Source organism: Bufo gargarizans, chromosome 3, assembly GCF_014858855.1.
Source record: "Bufo gargarizans isolate SCDJY-AF-19 chromosome 3, ASM1485885v1, whole genome shotgun sequence".
Lineage (NCBI taxonomy): Eukaryota > Metazoa > Chordata > Amphibia > Anura > Bufonidae > Bufo > Bufo gargarizans.
In genome coordinates this window covers 209,091,321-209,117,300 of record NC_058082.1, presented here as the reverse complement: position 1 = coordinate 209,117,300, position 25,980 = coordinate 209,091,321, and the positions used below count along the sequence as shown (strand labels likewise).

General features: G+C 43.1%; 1 protein-coding gene across 2 annotated transcripts in view; it reads left to right on the top strand.

Annotated features, from left to right (window-relative positions):
* The first annotated feature begins 1,004 nt into the window (after window positions 1-1,004).
* Window positions 1,005-25,980, top strand: part of SH3RF3 (SH3 domain containing ring finger 3) — a 462,616-nt gene continuing 437,640 nt past the window's right edge. For both annotated transcript variants that reach the window (XM_044287661.1, XM_044287660.1), the window contains exon 1: window positions 1,005-1,794. In XM_044287661.1, the coding sequence (XP_044143596.1) occupies window positions 1,291-1,794 (504 nt within the window). In that variant the 5' untranslated portion in view covers window positions 1,005-1,290. The remainder of the gene's footprint in view (window positions 1,795-25,980) is intronic.

Below are 25,980 nucleotides of genomic sequence, written 5' to 3'. Positions count from 1 at the left end.
ACTAATGTAGAATGGATAATTTTTTTTTTTTTTAAATGAGTCTTTGAGATGTGCCTACCACCTACCAAAGCATCTTGTGAAATGCGTCCAGTCTGCTGGTTACCTGTGTGTATCCGACATTTGTAGCTTGTTGTATTTCTCTAAGTGTCTATGCCCGTATGCGGAACCATACACTTCAATGCGTCTGCAAAAAAATAATAATATGGAAATGTGCATTCAATTTCCATATGTTCCATAGAACATGTTCTATTCTTGCCCATTTTGCTGATAAAGATAGGCGTTGTTACAATGGATCCGCACAAAAAATAGTTGCAATACGGATGTCACACGGAAGGCAAGTTGTGTGCATGAGCCCTAAAATACTGAGGTTGGCCACACATCACTGAGGCTATAAATTCTTTATACTGAGTAGCAGGTTGATGCTTACACTTGTCTTATATAGTCCCTCCATGTGTATCATTAGTTGTCAGCTGGGTGCTATTTCGACTACTTCCACCAGGTGCCCCCCTCGTTCAATTAAAATGTATATATATATTACATACACATACACACACATATATATATATATATATATATATATATATATATATATACATAATATACACACACATATACATAATATATATACACACATATATACATAATATATACACACACACATATATATATGTATACATACACACAGATATAGATATGTGTATGTATTATATATATATATATATGTGTGTGTGTGTATACATAATATATTATGTATATGTGTGTGTATATATATATTTTCTGTGTATGTAGTGTTGTTTTTGTGTGGTACATGTGACGTGGGTCCATTTACTAGAACCCCCCTGTAGGTGCCATCCTCCACAGCCAGTCTGACCGGAGCAGTAACATCTGGCGTGCCCGGTGTGGTGGGCACAGCGGCTCCTCCTCCCCTCAGAGGCAGGCTGTGTGATCGGGTTACAGAGCTCGCTATGGAGCTGCAGTGTGGAACAGCAGCAGAGGGGGCGAGGGACAGGTCAGAAGAAGGACCCACCAGCATGCTGCCCGCCTGCCTCCTCCGGCACATGTGCTGCTGAGCGGGTCTGGTGCCAGTGCGCTGGTGACATGAAGTTACGGGCTGGCACCCAGGAGCCGATGTGCGCGGAGTGAGGGGCTGCTTTGTGTTCCTATGAGGGGGCAGGAAGTTCAGTGGCCCCTGTGAGGTACTACAGTGCACGGTCCACGACTGCGGAGCGGATGGCTGCTGCCCGCTGGTGAATTCCCCTGCTTGGCTGGTGCCCCCGTCGGCTGTTCTAGATGCTCCTGGGGGCATCCTGGCTGTGCACCTCTAAGGGACCGCAGAAGCCATCCAAGGGGGAAGAGGAGGAGAGGAGACGGGGCGGCAGGAGAGAAGGGGCAGACATGGACGAGTCGTCGCTGCTGGATCTGCTGGAGTGCTCCGTGTGCCTGGAGAGGCTGGACACCAGTGCCCGGGTACTGCCCTGCCAGCACACCTTCTGCCGCCGCTGCCTGCAGAGCATCGTCAGCTCCAGGAACGAGCTGCGCTGCCCGGAGTGCCGCATCCTGGTGGAGTGCGGGGTGGACGACCTGCCCGCTAACATCCTGCTGGTCCGGCTACTGGATGGCATCCGGCAGAGACCCAGGAACAGCCCCACTGGCAGCCCCATTGCCGGCGGGCACCACTGTGCTGGCACTAACAACAGTAACAACCACAGCCCGGGATGTTCTGCCACTGGAGGTACCCTGGGATCTCACCCCCACAGCGCTGCTGCCAGCCACAGTGCCCTCCTTCTAGCCAAGGTAGGTGCGCTGCTGTGTGCCAGTGCAGGATGTGGCACCTGCCGGCTGATGCCATGTGGGTGATCTGGTATTGTTCTGTGATGGTGCCCGTGGTGGCATGTTGGTGTTATCCCTAACTGCGCCTGGGAAGTGCCATAGCATTGCCCCACTTACCATGCCAAGGCAGGGAAAGAGCTAAACATGTCACCTGGCATTCATATGGAATGTGCCCATGTGAAACCTATCTGGGGCATAGGGAATAGAAGTGGGGCAGTGCTGTGCCATCTTCCTGCTGTCTATTGAGGGTGGCATGCCTAGTGTGTTGATGTGAGGTGGGTACCATGTTCTGGATGACCTGTACCATTAGATGATACCATGAGATGTGGTGGACCTGCAGCATCCCATGTCACCCTGAGGAGAAGCTCACCTGGTGCCACTGGGCTGCTCATCACATACATGGGCAGGTGCCCTCCTGCAGACCTGGCTGCTTCTTCACTGGACCATGGTGTTCTCAGAGGTCATTATGGCTGGCATTCAATATGAAATATTTAAGATGGCATTATTTCTCATTGATTAACCCTGTCCTAGCTGACATTAGCCAACCAAGACTCCAAGCTCTCTCTGTTCCCTCTTATAGCAAAGTTTGAGAGTTTAGAGAGGAACATACAAGGCAGAAAGCAGATCAGATGTGGAGTTTTTGTGGTGGCCTGCGGTGTGGAGCCCTACACATGTCTCTATGGCACAGCGGGTGGAGAATGAAATCGTTACTGCTGTGTGACATTGCCTCATGTCTGCTGTTCCCAGGGGTGACATCTTTATTGTAAATGTAGGTGTCCACAGTCAGCTCCTATGGCAGATTTGGGTTTTCTTAATAGGTGTTTTTTTGATGATATATCGTATAGTCCCATAGTATGCTGACTGTGGAAATCAGGGGGCTGATGAGATCTAATGGGGTTTGGAGTTGTCTTCTGAACCAGGTTCCCGTTCATTGGGAACATATATTGGGGTACCGGTACCATACCAGTGTTGGTGTAGATAGAAGCAGAATGAATGGCCGACAGTGACTGTATCTCCAGACTTGTCTGATAATATGTCCATAACGTTTCATGGAACATCTTTGTGGGATCTGAGGAGGCTGCTGAAGTCACCATCACGGTCATTTCTGATAGCTGACACTAGAGATGGGAAGGAAGTGATGGTGGAAGCTGTTATACTGAGGAGATGTACAGCTCGGGTCCTGATGATGAGCATTCTTGTATTGTCTCTTGTGATTCCAGTATCTCACCGTTATATGTACTCCTCTTGCATCATGTCACCACAAGGGAAACAGCTGCCATTGATTGGCTGCAGAAGCATCAAACAGGAAGTTACCTGAGACAAGTGGCGGAGGCCGGGGAGTGAACCAGCCAGGACCCCTTTAAAGGGCTGGCTACAAGCAACATTAATCATTATCAACCGGATAGGTCATAAATACATGATCATGGTGTTTTTAGACCACTGTCACCCCCCACAGATCACCAATGTGCAGGTCGATGGGGCTCCTGCTCGATGGCCACGGCTCCTTTCACTTCTTTGGGACTGCCCAAACTGTACACGAGTGCAGTGTTTGATTGCAGCAGCAAAGGCCATCCTCTTGATCAATGGGAGTCCTAGTGGTCGGACCCCCAGTGATCAAGCATTTATCACCTATACCGTGAATAGATGATAAATGTTGTTTGTGGGCCAGCACCTTAAAGGGGTTGTCTCAGTTTAGCGAATACCATTTATCATGCAGAGGAAGTTAATACAAGGCACTTACTAATGTATTGTAACTGTCCATATTGCTTCCTTTGTTGGCTGGAGTCATTTTTCCATCACACTATACATTAAAGTGCCTTGTCTACACGATAAATGCCATTTGCTGAAGTGAGACAACCCCTTTAATGGCGGAAGTGAGACAACCCCTTTAATGGCGGAAGTGAGACAATCCCTTTATACAATCCTGGTCTTCAAAGAAATCAGATGCGCTAAGAGGGTTCACGTGGTGGAAACCTTTACTAGTGGAACAATTTGATTGGCCGTCAGTTAAAGGGGTAGGCCATCAGTATTAGGCCTCATGCACACAAACGTATTTTGTTTCCGTGTCCGTTCCGTTTTTTTTGCGGATAGGATGCAGACCCATTTATTTAAATGGGTCCACAAAAAATGCGGACAGCACATTGTGTGCTATCCGCATCAGTATGTCCGTTCTGTAGCCCCACAAAAAAATAGAACATGCTGTTTTAGGCATTGTTACAATGAATCCGCAAAAAAAAATTATTGATGGCATACGGATGTCACCCGTTTTTATTTTGCGGACCGCAAAACACATACAGTCGTGTGCATGTAGCCTTAGGGTTAGGGTCCTATCCTCACCATGCCTGCTGATAAACTATTTGAAAGAGCGCTGACGCTTGTGCAAGCGCTGCAGCCTCTTCTAGTCTCATTCATTTGCATGGCATGGGAGTTGGCGCTGTTATGTAATAAGTAAAAATAGAAGAGGCTTCAGCGCGTGCCGACCCTTCATAGCTGATTGGTGAAGATACCTAAAGTCAGGGGTCAAGTCCTGGGAAAAAAAGTGTGGGAACTCACCCAAGATCCACTGCAACCCCCCCCCCCCCCTCCAAAAAATAAAAAAGCACAGAAAATCTAGCATGCTGTAATTTGTGCCGCTGCGGACTAAAAAAATAAATAAAAAAAATAACACTTTTAGAAAAGTTTGTCCTGGGATTCGATCTCATGACCTCTACACAGCAGAAGCAAGGCATATGCCCTCACAGCTATGAAAGCTGTCTAGCTTGTTACTTTAAAAAAAAAATATATAAGACTTCTACTGTAGGTAACTTTGCCCACTGTGTATGGATGTAGCAGAGCTGGGTGTGTTGGGGCAGCTGTCATGTGTATGGTTGTACACTAGGTATCAGTACACTAGGTATCAGTAGAAGTATCAGAAAAAAAAAAAAAACACTTTTAGAAAAGTTTGTCCTGGGATTCGAACTCATGACCTCTACACATTACAGGCAAGGCATTTACCCTCACAGCCATAAAAGCTGTTGAGGTAGTTGCTTAAAAAAAAAAAAAACTAAGACTTCCACTTATACCTAGTGTACTGATACCTAGTGTACAACCATACACGTGACAGCTGCCCCAACACACCCAGCTCTGCTACATCCTTACACAGTGGGCAGCTGTCATGTGTATGGTTGTACACTAGGTATCAGTAAACTAGGTATCAGTAGAAGTCTTATAAAAAAAAAAAAAACACTTTTAGAAAAGTTTGCCTTGGGATTCGAACTCATGACCTCTACACATCAGAGGCAAGGCATTTACCCTCACAGCCATAAAAGCTGTCTAGGTAGCTGCTTAAAAAAAAAAAAAAATAAGACTTCTACTTATACCTAGTGTACTGATACCTAGTGTACTGATACCTAGTGTACAACCATACACATGACAGCTGCCCCAACACACCCAGCTCTGCTACATCCATACACAGTGGGCAGCTGTCATGTGTATGGTTGTACACTAGGTATCAGTACACTAGGTATAAGTAGAAGTCTTATTTTTTTTTTTTTTAAGCAACTACCTAAACAGCTTTCATGGCTGTGAGGTTAAATGCCTTCCTCTGATGTGTAGAGGTCGTGAGTTCGAATCCCAGGACAAACTTTTCTAAAAGACATTCTAAATGATCTCGTAGTGAAGGAGATTATGTCATTAGGGGGCGGGGCGCCATGAGAGGAGTCGCAGGCAGCGGCACCGCACAGACAGCTTCCTCTCAACTGAAGCCGCCCCTCCTCCCTTAGCCTGCCCTGCACAGTGCGCTCCGTCTCCCCCTGTGAATCTGATTCAGCCGTGTTCTCCTGACTTGAGGCTGAAAGGGAACGGCGTTCCTGCCATGAAAAAAGTGCAGGAACGCCGTTCCCATGCGTTCCCCCTCCACTCGACCCCTGCCTAAAGTACTACCATGAATGATCTGATATTGATGGCCTGTCCTGAGGAGCCGTATAGTGAAGCCGGGTAATTGTCGGATACTAACGTCTTATAGAGCCTACATTAAACTAATAGATATGACCGCCACATTGTAGCAGTTTGTGAAGAAGAAAACAATGGGTGAAACTTCCCTGAGCAGTTGTTTTTATGCGTTGAGACATATGAGACAGGTTTACAACCAATCTGCTCTGTGTGAACGTACCCTAATACTAGTAGAGATTATAAACCATCTGTGGGTTGTTTCAGCTGTTTCGCTATGATCAGTGTAAAGCGCTGTTCACACTGGTGTTGGCCTTGTCTCACATTTACGTTAGGGCTCGTGTACATGACCGTATGTATTTTATGGTCCGCAAAACACAGATCCTCAGAAATTATGGATGACGTCCCTGTGCATTCTGTATTTTGCGGAACGGAACAGCTGGCCCCTAATAGAACAATTCTATCCTTGTCCGTAATACGCACAATAATAGGATGTGTTCTATTTTTTTGCAGAACGGAAATACGGACATACGGAAATGGAAACTTCCGTTTTTTTGTGGACCCATTCAAATGAATGGTTCCGCATACAGTCTGCAAAAAAAAAGCGGAACGGGCATGGAAACAAAATACGTTCATGTGCATGGGCCCTTAAGCGGTATCTGTAAATATTGGGAGCTATTGCACGCCTGCTGGGGTTCCGTCCGCCCCCATTCACTATAAAGGGGACCGGCAGAGATCCAACCTCAACCTGGAAAATATGCTGAGGAGCGGCCGGACAAATACCGCTGCGCGTAGCAGTTTTCGTCCAACCGCCTCTCGGGATATTTGTCGGGTAGCAGCTGAATCTCCGTCGGTCCCCATTATAGTGAATGGGGCTGGACGGTATCTGGGTAGCGCCCGTTATTCACAGATTCGGCAGGCTGTTCTCAGCCGGTACAGCCTGGCAGATTTGTTTTAACGCAGATGTTTATTCCATCAAATATTTGTAGCTTTTGTTGGTCAGATTAAACTTTTACTTTACTGGGCCTTCTCCAAAAATATCACTACTCACCTCATATTCCGGGAAATAAGCAACCCTTTGCTCACATCTACCTTCTGGCTTCTATAAGGCCTCATTCACATTTCGGTCTACAAACTACGGATCTGGAAAATACACATACCTCCTGTGTGCATTCTGTATTTTTCTCTCTCCCGTTAATAGTAAGGGCTGTTCTCATCCTGAAATGCAGACAAGACGAGGACCTGTGCTGAGATCTGTAAATCGGGCACACAGATCCTCAAAAAAGGATGTGTGCATGGCCCCATAGAAATAAATGGGTTAGTGTGTGATCCATGATAAAAACGGATTGCACACCGAAGAGAAATACGGTAAGTCTGTGTGCATGAGCCCCTATTTGATTGCTGGTGACATTACTGACTTGTGTTTATGACTTCATGAAAAGAACAAATATGTTCTTTTTATGAAGAGTTTATGGGAGTGAGGGCTCATGCACACGACCTTGGTTTTGGTCCGCATCTGATCTGCATTTTTTGCGGACCAGTTCACTTCAGTGGGGCCGCAAAAGATGCGGACAGCACGCCCCCACCGATATGTCCATATGATCATTTTATGGACAAGGATTGGACAGTTCTGTAGAGGACAGGACGTTCCGTAAAATGCAGAACACACACGGCCTGTATCTGTGTTTTATGGAAACGGAATTTTTGTGGACTGTAAAACAGGCTATGTCGTGTTCATGAGCCATAAGGCTATGTTCACATATGTGGAGCAAACTCCAATAGTCTGAGAAGGAACGGACTACTGGAGTTTACCATACCCAGCATAGCTGGATACTGCTGCACACCACCAGATCCTCATTGGCTATAATGGGATCCCATGGGAACCCGGCGGCTTTCCGGCATAAATGTCGGCTTTCGGCTGCACAAATACAACTGTCAGGCTACTTTCACACTTGCGTTCAGGGCTCCGCTTGTGAGTTCCGTTTGAACTCTCTCACAAGCGGCCCTGAACGGATCCGTACAGCCCCAATTCTTTCTGAGTGGATAAGGATCCGCTCAGAATGCATCAGTCTGGCACCGTTTGGCCTCTGCTCCGCTCAGCAGGCGGACACCCGAACTCAGCTTGCAGCGTTCGGGTGTCCGCCTGGCCGTGCGGAGCCAAACTGATCCGTCCAGACTTACAATGTAAGTCAATGGGGACGGATCCGTTTGACATTGACACAATATGGTGCAATTTCAAACGGATCCATCCCCCGTTGACTTTCAATGTAAAGTCAGGACGGATCCGTCGGACTAACTTTTAGACTTAGATTTTTTTCTGAAATATAATGCAAACGGATCCGTTCTGAACGGATACCATCGTTTGCATTATAGGAGCGGATCCGTCTGTGCAGAGATCAGACGGATCCGCTCCGAACGCAAGTGTGAAAGTAGCCATAGTTAAAGGGCTTGTCTCACTTCAGCAAATGGCATTTATCATGTTGAGAAGGTTACTACAAGGCACTTACTAATGTATTATGATTGTCCATATTGCTTCCTTTGCTGGCTGGATTCATTTTTCCATCACATTATACACTGCGCGTTTCCATGGCTATGACCACCCTGCAATCCAGCAGTAGTGGTCGTGCTTGCACAATATAGGAAAAAGCGTCAGCCTGTCTGGTGGCCGGGACTATGATAGGATGCATAGTCCAGCAATATTTTCTATAGTGTACAAGCACGGCCACCATTGCTGCTGGATTGCAGGGTGGTTGTAACTAGGGACGAGCGAATCCACTTCGGATGAAACATCCGAAGTCAATTCGCATAAAACTTTGTTCTAATACTGTACTGAGCAGGAGCTCCGTACAGTATTAGAATGTATTGGCTCTGATGAGCTGAAGATATTACTTCACGAATTCTTGCGTGACTTCGCATAATAACTCCAGAGATTAATTTTTGCTGTAAAAAAAACATTTCCGAAACTTGGTTTCGGTTCCAAGTAGTACCTTAGGCCTCTTTCACACTTGCGTTGTCCGGATCCAGCGTGTACTCCACTTGCCGGAATTACACGCCGGATCCGGAAAAACGCAAGTGAACTGAAAGCATTTGAAGACGGATCCGTCTTCAAAATGCGTTCAGTGTTATTATGGCACCCAGGACGCTATTAAAGTCCTGGTTGCCATAGTAGTAGTGGGGAGCGGGGGAGCAGTATACTTACCGTCCGTGCGGCTCCCGGGGCGCTCCAGAATGACGTCAGAGCGCCCCATGCACATGGATGACGTGCCATGCGATCACGTGATCCATGCGCTTGGGGCACCCTGACGTCACTCTGGAGCGCCCCGGGAGCCGCACGGATGGTAAGTATACCGCTCCCCCGCTCCCCACTACACTTTACCATGGCTGCCAGGACTTTAGCGTCCCGGCAGCCATGGTAACCACTCTAAAAAAGCTAAACGGCAATGCGCCGAAACAACGTTTAGCTTAAGGCCGGATCCGGATTAATGCCTTTCAATGGGCATTCATTCCGGATCCGGCCTTGTGGCAAGTCTTCAGGATTTTTGGGCGGAGCAAAAAGCGCAGCATGCTGCAGTATTTTCTCCAGCCAAAAAACGTTCCGGTCCTGAACTGAAGACATCCTGATGCATCCTGAACGGATTTCTCTCCATTCAGAATGCATTAGGATAATCCTGATCAGGATTCTTCCGGCATAGAGCCCCGACGACGGAACTCTATGCCGGAAGACTATAACGCAGGTGTGAAAGAGCCCTTACTGAAGCCTAGTTCGGGAAATGTTTTTTTACAGTAAGTTTTATGTTTTTTTTTACAGTCATACGAGGCTTTGCAAAGTAATAACTTTGGCTGATCAGAGCCAATACATTCTAATACTGTATGGAGCTCCTGCTCCTGTTTCATCCAAAGCCGATTTGCTCATCCCTAGTTGTAGCCATGGAAACGAGCAGTGTATAATGTGATGGAAAAATGAATCAATCCAGCAAAGGAGGCAATATGGACAATCACAATACATTAGTAAGTGCCTTGTATTAACTTTCTCTACAAGATAAATGTCGTTTACTAAAGCGAGACAACCCCATTGAAGACACTGTCACCACTCCTGACATATCTATTTTAATAAAAACTTGTAATTCTATTGAAATAAGAATAGAAGCATCTTTTGCGCTAACCCTGTGTCCCTGCACAGTCTGCCATTGTGAGGGGATGTAGGGGCACAGCCCTAACACCCAGTTGTCGATTATTCATAGTTTCAAGTTTTTCAAAATGGTTCTCCAGAAGTGTTATTTGATGGAAATACAATTATTTTTGTTCCTTTGTGAAGGTTGAGTGAAATGTTACTTCAGAATATTGGGATGTTATTTTCTATAACAAGGAAAATAAATAGGATTTTGTGACTGCACGGTTTCACGCAGCCAGCTAAGGGACTAGAAACCTCATCTTAAATTAAGTGTAAGCCCAGCTGACAGCAGATGTGTCCTACCTCCAGCCTTTACCCGGGCCATGCTCCCGGATGGATGCAGTAAAATATGCCAGCCTGGATGAATTTATCCCTACATCTGTCCATTCTTTACTTACATGTGAGATTACATGGCGGTTTTATTATGTGTGCAGTGTAATCCTGTGCCAGCAATACTACATATAGAGCCAAAAACGTTCATTGCACTGTATAATGTAATGGTGCCCTGGAGAACCGAGCATTCTATAAATCAGGTGTATTAAAGGGGTTTTCCAAGTGTTTAAGGTTGTATCGCCATGCAGACCAATTGAAAGGGCTTCCGTCTGCTTCCGGGTCCATGTGGCTACGCTGCAAAAGATAGGACATGTCCTTTCTTTGGCCGCAACATGCGAATTCATCGAAGTCAATGGGTCCGCACCGCAGTGTGAATGCACTCATATTGATTATCTATCCTCAGGATAGGTCATCAGTATCTGATTGGCAGGGGCCAACTCATTCCTCGCCGATCAGCTATTTTAAGAGGCCTCGGTGCTTCAGTGAGCGCTGTGGCCTCTTCCTAGACCAGTGACGTCCTGTACATCGATCACATGGTCTATGTGCAGTTCAGTCCCATTCAAATCAATGTGGCTGATCTGCGGTATCACGCACAGCTAATATACAAAGGATGGTACTGTGCTTGATCAGCTGCGAGGAGGCTGCAGCGCTCACCAGAGCTTGGTGGAGGTGCCAGGTGTATGGTCTGGTACTGATGGTTTTCTTAAATTACCATTGCTGGGTCTTGACTCTGATTTTTGAGTAAAAATGGTCTGATGACTATACACGGGACTCGAGCGAAGTTCTTGAAAAGTCGATTCAGCTGCTTCTCCGAATTTTACAAAAAAAAATTGTTTTGTGACAAAATAACTTTTTTGTAAGTAGTGGGTGCAACGACAAGGAATGTCCCCATCATTGAACCCCTCAAATGCCGCATTAATATCAAGGTCTATCATAATAAAAAATAAAATCATATTTACCTCATCGATTTGATGGCAAAGAGCCCACCGCCACCATCTTGACTGCAGCGCGAAATCTCACACGGCCTGTGATGGCGTCATCATGTCGAACGGCGTGTGACGTTACATGTCACTGCGCATGAGATTTCGCATGGGATCTTCAATCAAGATGGCGGTGGCGGGCTCTTTGCCCTCAAATGATCAGGTGAGTATGATTTTTTTTGTTACCCCATTTCAGGAAAAAAATTGATTTGTTGCTACGAAGGATGAGTAAATTTGGCTTTGTGGCGAATCAAATTTTCCCTTAAATTTGGATCGAAGTCCACTTTGGACACTTCAATTCGCTCAACACTAGGATATGGTAACAGGGGGTGGGTGCCCATTGCCAGGACGCCGTGTAGCCTCTTTCCTATATCAGTTCATATCAACATTGATCATATCTTCTTATAAGATAGCGTTTTCCAATCTCAGTGTCCTTCTGTTATGATTGCAGGATGATTGCGTACAGCGCATCCTCGCCGAATATTTGCTACTGTGCTATTGCCTGACCTTCCATAGTATTGTTATCAATCACAATCACTGGCCACAATGGAGGGGAGTGCAGGAAATGGTTTGCAGTTCTGATATTCGGTCTTTCAGTCCTGCTTTGTGTTGATGTAATAATAATGAATTGCTTCTTAATGAGCTTTGAAACCGGTGCGGTCAAATAACCGACTGAAAAACATCCGCAACCAAAGAGCAGTAGGATGAATATTGGAATAGCGTGGTATCAGATCACATTACTCCGAGAAGACCCAGCGTTCCCACTTAGAGGACATGGTAGATCATTCATCCGACTAGGCAGACTCTCCAGGCTACTGCAGTTGATTGCAGCTCAGCATTTTCCTAAGAGGAAATTGAGTCTGAGTAGACAATCCCCTTTGGAAAATGTTTTTAAAGATCTAGGTCACTTTGAAGCCTTTCATCGTGGCGAGGATGACGGTACCCTCATCCTCGTGCTGTGCAGAAGAGAAGGGTTAATGCTCCGTATGTCTGAAAGATCCTGGGTTAGCAGATTTCTTGCAATTAAACAACAGCCTTTAGCATAAAAGCGAACACTATAAAAATAAATGGAGAATAATGGGCACCATCAAATAACGGCAGAGAGGGGGCAGGGCGCGGTTTTTCATTTAGATGTTATATAGATGCGGTAGAAAACAATGGAAATTTCTATATTTATTGATTGATCTTAGATTCCAAAATATTCCGTTGTACAGAGATTGTTATCCCTCAGGGCCTGCCCTGGCTGAATTTGATATGGATTCTGGGTCAAAAAGCTGGCCCGTGACTGCGAGGAGTCCACCTTCCATTGTTTTCAATGGGAGGCTGTGCTGCTCTTTGTGTGGCTGTGTTGCTGCGATCGTGCTGCATCCTTTCTTAGTATGGTCATTTCCATACGCGGTGGCAGCCCACTGAAAGCAAACGGACTAAGGGAGGCATTTTCTGAACGCCTGCCTGGTGTATATTTTTTGGTGCGGATTACGTGCCAAAATTATCTTGCAGAAAAACACTGTGTGAATGGCACCTTACCTTGGTTCCTCTCCAATGTGGTTCACAGTCATCTACAGGCACACACTGAGTCCAGTTTCATAGGAATCCAATTGACCTACTAGTATACTGGAGTTTATATAGTATATATATTGTATAGTATACCTATATATTTACCTAGCAATAGTCATTTGGGCGGAGCTGATGGCCTCAATAGTCACACTGTCACCACTGCCATGGTTAACTTTCCAATGTCCTCCCCGTCACTGACATCTGGGAAGACAGCACATGTGCTAGATGTCAGCACTAACTCTGCTAAAGGGGTTATCCTATGATTAATGGAACAAATGAAAATCAGACATCATATAGTACATGACGATCTCTTTCTAACAAAGCAAGAACCAGCCTTGTACCTCACATGGATCCAGAGATCTCCCCAATCATTGCTCCAGTTGTTCTGCTAGATTTACAGTATTTAGGGCTAGCAGCTCAGGGCATGTGTCCTTTCTCAGAGGGTGTGTCCTGTCTGCTGCAGCTAGTGGCAGTTGAAGGTTCCATCTCAAGGAATAGGACAGAGAAATTAGAAAAAGAGCAAACAGCAGGTGGCGCTATACAGATTCTATTAAATAACTCAGTAGTAATAATACATTTTTAATTACATGCAATTACTAAAGTATTCAGATGCAGGCGCTGGCTTAAAAACTGCACAATATTAATTTTCCATTATGCATTTATAGGCATGATTGCAGCACTGCATGACTATTGAGTCCAAGGGCTTCAGCCAGATGAATATTGAAATATAATGCAGTATTGGTCAGGGATACTTGTAGAACTATTAAAGAGCCCCAGAAGATGGTGGTGGTCTATGGTGGTTCTGTTTAATCAGTATAATGCATTCCATGGTCTAAAGCAATGCAGAATTGTTCTTCTGCTACTCCATGGAAGACCATTTATCTTATACATGACCTACCTGAGGGCAGCAGTATTTGCAGTTGTCTCCATATGTCCCTGCTTTCATTAAAGAGAATCGTTGTCTTGATTTTGGGCCATTATTGGCAGTAATACATGAGTAGTACTGTAGATAAGGAGTCCAGATCACTATATATTTTTTTCCCACTGCCTCTTGTTCCCCCGCTGTCAGCGCTCAGAGCTGCATAGAAATACATGTCAGGACTGCTGTGCATGCGCATGAGTCCTCTCCACTATGTTAGAACAGCTTAGCAGTCCTGACTGTGTATTACAATTCAGCTTTGAATGCTGACATCGGGGGCAGTAGAAAAATTAAATAGTGGTCTGCACTCCTTATCTGCGGTACCACTCATGTATTACTGTAGATAATAGTCCAAATTCGGGGTAATAGACAATTTGGTAGTTTCTGCTTTAAGGCAGTGTTATAGAGTTCATCACAAAGCTGGTTATTACTCAGATGACCCCATAATAAGTTTGCTTTTAGTAAATGGAAATGAGTGCCTTGCTTACTGTAATGTTGGTTTGCGTTATTGATTAAGGTGGTTACTAAATTGTCAAAGCTTCATTGAAGTTATAGATTGCCCTGAGTTCAGGACTAGAACTCTCCTTCATATTGCTTATGTAAAATACACACTGGTAAAATCAATAGCGTCTGGCATTCAAAGGGAAGTCTGGACAACGTTCAAGTGCATTCACGCTGTGCATCATTATAAGTCATTTAGGCTGGCATTGTCCCAGTTTTTACATGGAGTGGCTACTTTCTCATACAAATAACCAGGTGCAGGCGACTCCTACTGATTGAAAGGGACTTTATCTCTTTGTCAAATTGTGCGTCCAATATTTTGGGCAGGTTGCAAGGCTGCATTTACACACACAGATTTCTCACCATTCAGACCAATATCAAAAGTAGTATGTATCATACTAGCTATGGCCATCAAATGATGGCAAAGGTTCATTGGATGTAAGACATTAGTAACAAGATAATTATAATCACACCCATTACTTGCCATCTGTACCGCAACAATCCCGAATTCACCCCTTTTCTTACTGTGGAAACATCAAAAACTCTCATTGTTGCTCTGATTCATTCTGGACTTGATTACTGTGACTCATTACTAATCGATCTCCCCCTCCCCAATCTATCCTCCAGCAGCAGCCAGGCTTATCTATTTGTCCATCTGCTACAACAATGCCTTCACCCTGTGTCTTTCCCCAATCTATCCTCCAGCAGCAGCCAGGCTCATCTATCTCTCCAACTGCTACAACAATGCCTCCATCTTGTGTCTTTCCTGAGTCTATCCTCCAGCAGCAGCCAGGCTCATCTATCTGTCTAACTGCTAAACCAATGCCCCCACCCTGTGTCACTCCCCATTCTATCCTCAAGGAGCAGCCAGGCTCATCTATCTGTCCAACCACTACACCGATGCCTCCTCTCTGTGTCCCTCCTCAATCTATCCTCCAGCAGCAGCCAGGCTCATCTATCTGTCCAACCACTACACCGATGCCTCCACTCTGTGTCCCTCCTCAATCTATCCTCCAGCAGCAGCCAGGCTCATCTATCTGTCCAACCACTACACGGATGCCTCTACCTTGTGTCTTTCCTCAGTCTATCCTCCAGCAGCAGCCAGGCTCATCTATCTGTCCAACCACTACACCGATGCCTCCACTCTGTGTCCCTCCTCAATCTATCCTCCAGCAGCAGCCAGGCTCATCTATCTGTCCAACCACTACACCGATGCCCCCACTCTGTGTCCCTCCCCAATCTATCCTCCAGCAGCAGCCAGGCTCATCTATCTGTCTAACTGCTAAACCAATGCCTCCACCCTGTGTCACTCCCCATTCTATCCTCCAGCAGCAGCCAGGATCATCTATCTGTCCAACTGCTACAACAATGCTTTCACCCTGTGTCAGTCATAGCTCTGTTGTCCATACAGTAAAGAATACAATTGAAACGTCTCACTCTCACCTACACGGTTCTTTACAGTAGTGCACCAACTATATGTCCTCTATATTCTATGTCTACCACCCTACCTATGCTCTCTGTTTTGCCAGAGATCTAGGACTGAAATCCTCCATAATCTATCCCATCTACAAGGCTTCTCTTGAGCTGCATCGGTTCTCTGGAATGCGCTACCCAGACAATCAGGTTAATTCTCAACATACACAGTTTTATGTGTGTCCTAAAAACACATCTGATATGGCTGGCCTAACACATCCCCTAATAAAAAGTATTTCTTCTCCATTCACCCCCTGTGAAAACTATTCCAAAGAACCTGATCCCTTCACACCAAACAGTAAATGCAAACACCAAGAACTCAAATGCGCTTCATACCTGTGTATATTCAGTGTCGGGCTGCAAGCGGTTAGGCGATTGCATTTGATGCACTGTATGTCTCATAGACTGTCTATGGAGAGAGCAGTGGGTCCCTAGCTACTGGTGCTAGGCAGGGCTGGCACCACCCCATCCTCTCTGTGTGGAAGTGAGTCAGTGTAGTGTGAGCTGTGGATGTGTAAACAGCTCAGGAGCAGAGCAGTGCAAAGTGACAGCATATGTGCCAGTCCTGTAACAGTTCTACAAGTGGGAGTGCAAAGCATTCTGTCAGAGAAGGTAAATCACTGCACCTTGGCTACAGACTTTCCTGCATGTGGTGGGATCACATAAGCTTCAAGTTCCCATCATATTAAAAGAACAGGCTGATCACCTGTTCAGAGACTGTGCAATATTAAAAAGATACCAATATTGTGAGAGTGAGAGGAACAAGTTGCACCCGTAGTCCATCTGGGAATAATTGAGCAGAATATAAGAAATACATTTTACCCACTGCTTCCTATACATGGTATTGGGAAACCACAAACGTTAATGGATTGTGTTTGATATATGTAGTGCCTACGGGAACAATCAGTAAAGCTACCTAAGTAAAGTACAACTTGTTGCACTAAAATCCTGCTTCCTTATTGTATCATGCCGCTCATCAGGACCCCTGCCTTGCACCCACAAAACCAGACATGCCAAGGGCATCTCCACAACCATCAGGCAGAGGGCCCCAAAGTCTGAGTGTGTCGAGAGCGAAGACAGGATCCGCCTTCCAATGACTGCACGGCTCAGGGAGTACGACTACTCCCATCCTCTCCACCACCCCTTCAGCTCACTGCACAGATACTGCCTGGATCATACTTTGTTTTTTATAAAAAAAAAAAATAGCTGGAGCATTATACTGCTTAAGAACATTTTACCTTTTGTGCCAACCCTATAGGTTTTAGATTGTAAGTTCTTGTCACCCAGGCCCTCACAATTTTTTTTTTTTTTTTAACAACTGTATTCTAGGGGTATTTTTAAGTGACTGATTGGTTCTCCCCTTTAATTCTGTTTAATACTCTGTGTAATAGTTTATAAATTTCCCTTGTAATATTGTGGGTTAGAGATAGTACCTATCCCCCATTGTGCTGATAAGACCACAATCCTGAGTGATCTCAGAGACATACGTGATGCACACTGGAGGCGGGGCTAACAGGTTTGTACTCTACGACCCACATTTTCTCAGGAGACTCCACCAGGCTCTCCATTCTAGGTAGGATGTGAGTATGATTGCCCTATCTCTCATGCACACCCTGGGGTGTCGGTCATGTGTTTACAACATGGTAGACAGCCATGGGTTATAGCATAATCGACGGAGTCTCCACCCCATTTAGGCTAGTGATGTTTATTTGCTTTTTTTTTATTCTGTATGTGATTTCTTTGTGTTATCGTATATTTATTCACTTACTAAAAATATTTATTCATGTAGCCTTCGTAAGCTTATTCATTCTCAAATCTTTCTAATTCACTTTACGTTACAACACCTCTAACTGTAAAGAGCTGTAGATAATGTTGGCACCACATAATTAAATATTACTATTATTGGTTTTGCATTGCTTATACAGCTAAACCTCAACTCATTTGCAAAAGGTCCCTATATGCCTTGATGATGTGCACACTTTGGTGATTTCCTGTTCATCTGACTATTGGCTACTGTATATAATATATGTATAACATCATTATATGACCAGCAATAATTTCATAATAATTTCAGAGTTTACTCTAAGAGGCCTAAAGAAAATCAATTGCGTAATTTCTTTTGCCAAATTTACACTATAGAATAAAAATATTTTGCTCTCTATATAGAAGATGAAAAAAGTTGTGACTTTGTTCTTACCTTAATGATGTCTTTATTGCATTTCCATTTAAATATATGTATTAATATGATAGAATCGTGCTCTCAATGCATAAAAGAGCTCGAAAATATTAGCAGATTTTGTTGTTTGTTTTTTGACATCTGTTTCCAATAAGTCATGCAGATAAATGGAGTGTTGGTTCTTCAAACCCTTCCAAGCACTGTCATCCTGGGATATTTTTAATATGTCTGGATTATAGTTTGGCACAGTCTCTTGCAGCATCGCAATGGAATGCATGAACAATTCTTTATTGGAAAGGCATTGTCTAGCGCTGTTTTTTTCATTTCTGTTCATGGCTCTTTTACAAGTTACTTTAGATATTTATATATCTAATCAAAGTGCAAATAAATTTCAAATGATTTTCTTGGATTATATGATCCTCAGGATGGGCCATAAATATCAGATCAGTGAGTGTCTGACCCCTGGCACCCCCACTGATCAGCTGTTTAAAGGGGCCACGGCACTCAAGAACATTATGGCCTCTTCATTACCACACACAGCGCCATATATTTTGTAGAGGCAGTGTGTGGTACTACACATGTAACTCTCTCCAATTTAAAGCTGCAGAATCACATACAGCTGCTATGAAATGTATGGCACTGTGGCTGGTAAACAAGGAAGAAGCCACAGTGCTCGCCCAAGCGCCATACCTCAGCAATTTTACATTCTAAGATTAAAGGGGTTGTCTCACTTCAGTAAGTTTCATTTATCATGTAGAGAAAGTTAAAACAAGCCACTTACTTATGTATTGTTATTCTCCATATTGCTTCCTTTGCTGGCTGGATTCATTTTTCCATCACATCTACACTGCTCGTTTCCATGGTTACAGACCACCGTGCAATCCATCAGTGGTGGTCGTGCTTGCACACTATAGGAAAAAGCGTCAGCCTCTCTAGTGGCCGGGACCATGGGAGCTCACATAGGCTAGTGCTTTGTCCTATATTGTGCAAGCATGACCACCACTGATGGATTGCAGGGTGATCATAACCATGGAAACGAGCAGTGTGTAATGTGACGGAAAAATGAATCCAGCCAGCAAAGGAAGCAATATGGGTAATAACAATACATTAGTAAGTGGCTTGAATTATCGCCCTCTACATAATAAATGCTATTTGCTGAAGTGAGACTACCCCTTTAAGCCTTCAATATTTGAGTTCTGGACAAAGGCATCTTATCCAAGGGCTGCATTTGTCTTTAACCTAAGGTTTCTTTGTGATGACCTTTAGATTTTAATTTCCAATCTCTACTCTAATAGATGTGCATACACACAGTGTCATAGGCATGTACATGGTGTGAGCTGGATGTGCCAGGGCCACATTAATGCCACATTAAGTCTAAGGGGTGCATTGGGTTGGCAATGGGAGTGAGCCATGTGTTGTCTGCTCATGTGGAGAGAGTAAAAGGCATGTCTGTGCTAAGCCTGAAGAGCTTGGCCTGCTGAACAGGGATAATTAACACTTGGCAGTTAATAATGCTTTACGAGAATTGACAGTAGGATGATAAAGATGCTGGCTGTGTGTCTTATGGCTATGTGAAGATGTTGAAAGACATGTCTCTGCTGAAGACGGCAGTTTAAGGCTGAAGTCATTACCGGTAAATGTAGTTTGTACACCGCTTTACGGTCACTAACATGTTTTGGTAATTACTTAAAAAATTTCCAATAAATGCTTGCTGGACATCATCAAAGCTTTATAAGAAGCTGCATAAGTGGGATTCAGAAAATGCTCCTAATGTATATATATACATATATGTATACATAATGTATATATATATATATACAGTGGGATGCGAAAGTTTGGGCAACCTTTTTAATCGTCATCATTTTCCTGTATAAATCGTTGGTTGTTACGATACAAAATGTCAGTTAAATATATCATATAGGAGACACACACAGTGATATTTGAGAAGTGAAATTACGTTTATTGGATTTACAGAAAGTGTGATATAATTGTTTAAACAAAATTAGGCAGGTGCATAAATTTGGACACCACAAAAAAGAAATGAAATCAATATTTAGTAGATCCTCCTTTTGCAGAAATTACAGCCTCTAAACTCTTCCTGTAGGTTCCAATGAGAGTCTGGATTCTGGTTGAAAGTATTTTGGACCATTCCTCTTTACAAAACATCTTTAGTTCATTCAGGTTTGATGGCTTCCGAGCATGGACAGCTCTCTTTAAGTCACACCACAGATTTTCAATTATATTCAGGTCTGGGGACTGAGATGGCCATTCCAGAACGTTGTACTTGTTCCTCTGCATAAATGCCTTAGTAGATTTTGAGCAGTGTTTAGGGTCGTTGTCTTGTTGAAAGATCCAGCCCCGGCGCAGCTTCAGCTTTGTCATTGACTCCTGGACATTGGTCTCCAGAATCTGCTGATACTGAGTGGAATCCATGCGTCCCTCAACTTTGACAAGATTCCCAGTCCCTGCACTGGCCACACAGCCCCACAGCATGATGGAACCACCACCATATTTTACTGTAGGTAGCAGGTGTTTTTCTTGGAATGCTGTGTTCTTTTTCCTCCATGCATAATGCCCCTTGTTATGGCCAAATAACTCAATTTTAGATTCATCAGTCCACAGCACCTTATTCCAAAATGAAGCTGGCTTGTCCAAATGTGCTTTAGCCCACCTCAAGCGGCACTTTTTGTGCTGTGGGCTGAGAAAAGGCTTCCTCTGCATCACTCTCGCATACAGCATCTCCTTGTGTAAAGTGCGCCGAATGGTTGAATGATGCACAGTGACTCCATCTGCAGCAAGATGATGTCGTAGGTCTTTGGTGCTGGTCTGTGGATTGACTCTGACTGTTCTCACCATTCGTCGCTTCTGTCTAGCAGAGATTTTTCTTGGTCTGCCACTTCCAGCCTTAACTTGAACTGAGCCTGTGGTCTTCCATTTCCTCAATATGTTCCTAACTGTGGAAACAGACAGCTGAAATCTCTGAGACAGCTTTCTGTATCCTTCCCCTAAACCAAGATGGTGAACAATCTTTGTCTTCAGGTCATTTGAGAGTTGTTTTGAGACCCCCATGTTGCTACTCTTCAGAGAAAAGTAAAAGAGGAGAGAAACTTACAATTGACCCCCTTAAATACTCTTTCTCATAATTGGATTCACCTGTGTATGTAGGTCAGGGGTCACTGAGCTTACCAAGCCAATTTGAGTTCCAATAATTAGTTCTAAAGGTTTTGGAATCAATAAAATGACAACAGTGCCCAAATTTATGCACCTGCCTAATTTTGTTTAAACAATTATAGCACACTTTCTGTAAATCCAATAAACTTCATTTCACTTCTCAAATATCACTGTGTGTCTCCTATATGATATATTTAACTGACATTTTTGATCGTAACAACCAACGATTTATACAGGAAAATCATGAAGATTAACAAGGTTGCCCAAACTTTCGTATCCCACTGTATATATATATATATATATATATATATACATAGTGCTCGACATAAATGGGTACACCCTCTTTTAAAACTAAGATTTTAATCAATGCACTGATCTCAATCGCACTGATCTCAAGAACAATTTCCCAAATTTTTACAAGACTGAGACAATTTGTTTAACCCATGACATGAAAGTTTAATAATATAACTTAGATTTCAAAATCTTCAGTCTCACTCAAATAAGTTGATGTAAAAAAGAATATGTCCAACATGAAAAACTACTACATCTAGTATTTTGTATAACCCCTATGATTTTTAAAAACACCTAGTTAGTCTTCTAGGCTTGGAATGAACAAGTTGGCGACATATTGGAACGCCTTTTTCCATTCCTCAAGAACGACCTCTTTTAGAGCCTGGATGCTGGATGGAGAGCAATGCTCAACTTGTCTCTTCCGAATTCCCCCTAGGTGTACGATTGCAACGGTGGCCTTAGATGTGTTTTCGCCATCATTATCATGTTGGAAAAGTGCAAAAAAACAACAAAGCCGTATTCTGTCATTCAATTCCAATGAAAAATTATGTGTGTTTTGTATGATGATGTTATTTGAATGTTTTTGTCCATACAGACATAGTGCATATTTAGACATTTTATCAGGTGGTAAGGTTCTCCTAATGACTATAACAATACAACACCTTATATTACTTAAGGCACTGGTGTAGCACCACAACTTTCTTGTTCTTGGACTCCAGATGTTTGTAATCGCTTGCAGCACCCCTGCCTGGTAGCAGCTATTGCTTTTATTCAGTGTGCATGTCTTATGCTTTTTAAATCAACCCTCTATCATGTAGCATCCTACCCAACAACTCCTGGCTTATGTTCTGTTCGGCCTGTACTACATACCTGGAGTATATTTAGCTTGCTCCTGTTACCTAATCCATCATTTGTGTCTCTGGATGATGTTTTAGTAAGACGTTCATCTGTAAACTGTAGTGTTCTTCCTATTACCACAGCAATTTACCAACGTCTAATTGTTACTGTTCATTAAGCACTTGAAAGTCTTACACTCCTGTATATACACTGCCAGAAGAAGAACGATGTGGGAAACATTTATATATGTCCGTATATTACCATGGTCAGTCAATGCTAATAGGATTATGAGCATATTCAAATGATTATTTGTCATAATAGAGATGCTGAAATAAACAGAAAATGTTGTAGACAGTAGCAATTCATTAAAAATTCAATTAAGTATCTCTGGCTCTGCTAATCTCCTATACAGCACATTCATAATTAATCTGTTACTTTGTAAACAAAATTGACCTCCTTCAGACACAATTATATGCTCATCGCCCACTGTACTACGTGAAGATCTCTTAATGTAATTTCCATAAAGTGTATGGTTCGAGTAGGATCTCTAGAGCTCCAATGGCATCCATCTTGTCTCACTAGGGTGCCATCTTTATATCTGCATGTGTACTGCTGATGGCACTGCACATATTTTGTTTTACAAGTGCTTTTACGTTATATTTGAAAATTTCTATAGGTACGTAATGATAATTATGCTACTCTGTTACTACCAGAACAAAACACTCAGACAACTTCTAGTTTTTGTTTTTGACGTTTTTTAACCCTTATAGTACCGGGCCACTTTTCACCTTAAATCCCAGGCTGATTTTTGCAAATCTGACATGTGTCACTTTATGTGGTAACAACTTTGGAACGCTTTTACTTATCCAAGCCATTCTGAGATTGTTTTCTCGTGACAAATTGTACTTCATAACAGTGGTAAATTTTAGTCAATATATTTCACCTTTTTTTAATAAAATAACCCATAATTTTGCAAAAATAGTAATACCTCAAAAATGGATATCAATTTAACATTCCCCATATGTCTGCTTTATGTTGGCATAATTTTGTAAATGTCATTTTATTTTTTTGTTAGGTCGTTAGAAGGCTTAGAAGTTTAGAAGCTATTTTTCAAATTTTCAACAACATTTCCAAAACTATTTTTTAAGCACCAATTCAGTTATAAAGTGATTTTAAGGGGCTTACGTAATGGAAACCATCCATAAATGACCCAATTTTAGAAACTAGACCCCTATAAATTAGTCAAAACTGATGTTACAAACTTTGTTAACCCTTGAGGTGTTCCACAACAATTAAAGGAAAATGGAGGTGAAATTTCAAAATTTTACTTTTTTGGTAGATTTTTTTATGTTAATACATTTTTTCTTGCAACACAGCAAGGGTTAACAGCAAAATAAACCTTAATATATATTACTATGATTCTGTAGTTTACAGAAATACCCCATATGTGGCAGTAAACTGCTCTATGGGCACATGGCAGTGGTCAGAAGGAAAGGAGCGCCATATGGATTTTGGAGGCAGATTCCGTTAGAATGGTTTCTTAGGCAACATTTTGTATTTGAAGAGACCCTGACATACAGTTTAAACCTTCAAAAAGTGACTCCATTTTGGAAACTACACCCCTTAAATAATATATTAAGGGGGGTACTGAGCACTTTGACCCCCCCCCCCCCAAGCGTTTTATAGAATTTGGAAACACTTGGCTGTAAAAATGAAAAGTTTTGTTTCTTCCAATAAAATGTTGCTTTAGCCCCACATTTTTCATTTTCACAAGGGGTAACAGGAGAAAAAGCACCCCCATAATTTGTTACCCATTTTCTCCTGAATATGGCAACACCACATATGTGGTGGTAAACTGCTGTGGGGGCACATGGCAGGACTCAGAACGGAAGGAGCGCCATATGGCTTTTGCAGCGCAGATTTTGATGGATTGGTTTATCGGTGTCATCGGTTTTTATTTTTTAAGTGATTGTCTTATGTGGGGGCTCATTTTTTGCGGGATAAGGTGCCGGTTTTATTGGTACAATTTTGGGGTACATAAGACTTTTTGATCGCTTGGATGAAACTTTTTGTGAGGCAAGGTGAAAGAAAATGGCTGTTTTGGCAAATTTTTTACAGCATTCACCTGAGGGGACATATAATGTGATATTTTTATACAGCAGGTTGTTATGGACGCAGTGATACTGAATATGTCTATCATATTTTTGTTAAGTTTTACACAGTGAAATAATTTTTTAACAGAATAAAATCTTATTTTTGTGATGCCATTTTCTGAGAAACCTATTTTTTTTATTTTTTGGGTGATTGTTTAGGTAGGGTCTCATTTTTTGGGGGATGAGATGAATGTTTGATTGGTACCATTTTGCAGTACATAAGACTTTTTGATCACTTGGTATTACACTTTTTGTGTGGGAAGTAGGGTTGTTGCGGGTATCAAAATATCGATACCCAATGATACTTTTGTCCTGGTATCGGTTCGGTACCGGGATTTGCCTTTTTGTTGATACTAGGCTGCACTACTGCGCAGCCCAGTATCAGAGAACATGGAGCATGCTGCTGTCAGCGTGAGCCATATTCCCTCATCAGCACAGGGCAGAAGGAGTCACTCTCTCCTTCCCCCTGTGCCACTGCTGCCAATGAAGAGAGAGGGGCGGAGGAGGGGCGGGCGCACTGCTCCACCAATGAAAATTAACATCTAATAGAGATACAGGAGGTGGGTGCGGCAGCAGAATCATATAGCCTGCACTCGACCTCTGTGACAGGGAGCTGGATGCCGCACCGAGGCGTTAACTGCTGCGGATCGCAGCACCCTGTCATAGAGGTCGCATGCCAGCTATATGATTCTGCCGCCACACCCGACTCCTGTATTTGCATTAGACGTTAATTAACATTGGTGGCAAAATGCACCCTCCCCCCCAGTATTAAAATCATTGGTGGCGCAGTGCGCCCCCACCCCCCACCCCCTCAATCCCCCCAGTATTAAAATCATTGGTGGCAGTGGCCACAGGGTCTCCTCCCCTCCTCTTCATTAGTGGTGCAGTGGTAGTTCCGATTGGAGCCCCAGCAGTGTAATTGCGGGGCTCTGAACGGTTACCATGGCAGCCAGGACGCTACTGAAGCCCTCGCTGCCATGGTAACATCCCTGATGCTGTGTGCACAAAGCACAGGGCAGCAAGGAGAGTGTGAAGTCCTATTCACCCTAATAGAGTTCTATTAGGGTGAATAGGACAAGGGATTAAAACATCCCAGGTTCTAGCTCCTAAGGGGGGAAATAGTTATAAAAAATTTATAATAAAAAATTTATAAAAAAATCCCCCACCCAAATATTAAGTATAAATCACCCCTTTTCCCAATTTTACATAGAAATATATAAACAATAAATAAATAAACATATTACATATCGCCACGTCTGAAAAGTCCAAACTATTAAAATATTTAAAAAAAACCTTTGCAATGAACGCCACAACAGAAAAAATAAAAACTGCGTGATTCCCCATTTTTTTTGTCACATTGTCCCCCCAATATGATAGGACTGTTCGATTATGGGCCGGACGTTCCATAAAATGCAGAATGCACACAGCTTTTTTTGGTATTTAATTTTTTCCACATGAAATCGAATGGTATCGAGTATTGCAATACTTTTTTATGGTATCGAAACTGAATAAAAAATTTAGTATCGCAACAACCCTTGAGGGATGGTAAAAAAAGGCTGTTTTGGCATAGTTTTTATTTATTTATTTTTTACAGCATTCACCTGAGGGGGCTCATAATGTGATATTTTTACAGAGCAGGTTTTTACGGATGCGGTAATACC